General features: G+C 40.1%; 1 protein-coding gene across 1 annotated transcript; it reads left to right on the top strand.

The window, feature by feature from the left end:
* Positions 1–51: 51 nt before the first annotated feature.
* On the top strand, positions 52–732 carry LOC108630098 (glucose dehydrogenase [FAD, quinone]-like; the record flags this gene model as incomplete). Its single annotated transcript, XM_018033162.2, has 2 exons — positions 52–449; positions 564–732. Coding segments are annotated over 2 exons (567 nt in total), but the record flags the coding sequence as incomplete, so codon positions are not given.
* Positions 733–735: the final 3 nt, after the last annotated feature.

Here is a 735-nt window from a genome sequence, read left to right on the forward strand (position 1 = left end):
AGAAGAACGAACATTGTGTCGGGGCAAACTTTATTATATTAATTTCCAATTGCAGTTGCGACGAAAATTGCTTATGGTGTGCAATTTCGTTTCCAATCTACTCGTTACACAGTAACAGTAAATCGTGAAGTGATACTGTCAGCGGGCGCGATACAATCGCCGCAACTGTTGATGTTGTCTGGTATCGGACCAAAAGATCATTTGAAGGAACTAAATATTCCGGTGGTTCACGATGCCCCGGGTGTGGGGAGAAATCTTCAGGATCACGTGATCTTTACTGGACTCAGTTTTAACACGTCTACGCCGGAAAATTATACAGGGTCAAAGCCTTTCTCATTCGATCTAGCAAATAGTCTTAATGAACACAGTTTAACAGAATTCGCCGTGAATCATAATGGACCAATGTACAATACCCCAAACTCTGAGGGTTTAGGTTTTATTACTACCAAGTTAGTCCGTGTTCGTAATTTGTTAGTTAGTATGCAGTTTTGATGATTTGCTGCATGACTTCCAAGTTTTTGAAATCTACATTATTCCATTTGAATAAAATTCGTTCATTTCAGATATGCAAACGAATCCGGAGATAATCCTGACATAGAGTTATTGTTAGGGAGTCTGGGTAATGCCTCCCAACGTAACGCCCCAATAAAAACTGCTGCTTATACTGTCATGCCACTATTATTAAGACCACGGAGTAGGGGATACATCAAACTCAATGTAACGAAACCTGAAGGA

This window comes from Ceratina calcarata, unplaced genomic scaffold (genome assembly GCF_001652005.2).
Source record: "Ceratina calcarata isolate Rehan_Ccalc_2016 unplaced genomic scaffold, ASM165200v1 scaffold6713, whole genome shotgun sequence".
In the NCBI taxonomy this organism is placed as follows: domain Eukaryota; kingdom Metazoa; phylum Arthropoda; class Insecta; order Hymenoptera; family Apidae; genus Ceratina; species Ceratina calcarata.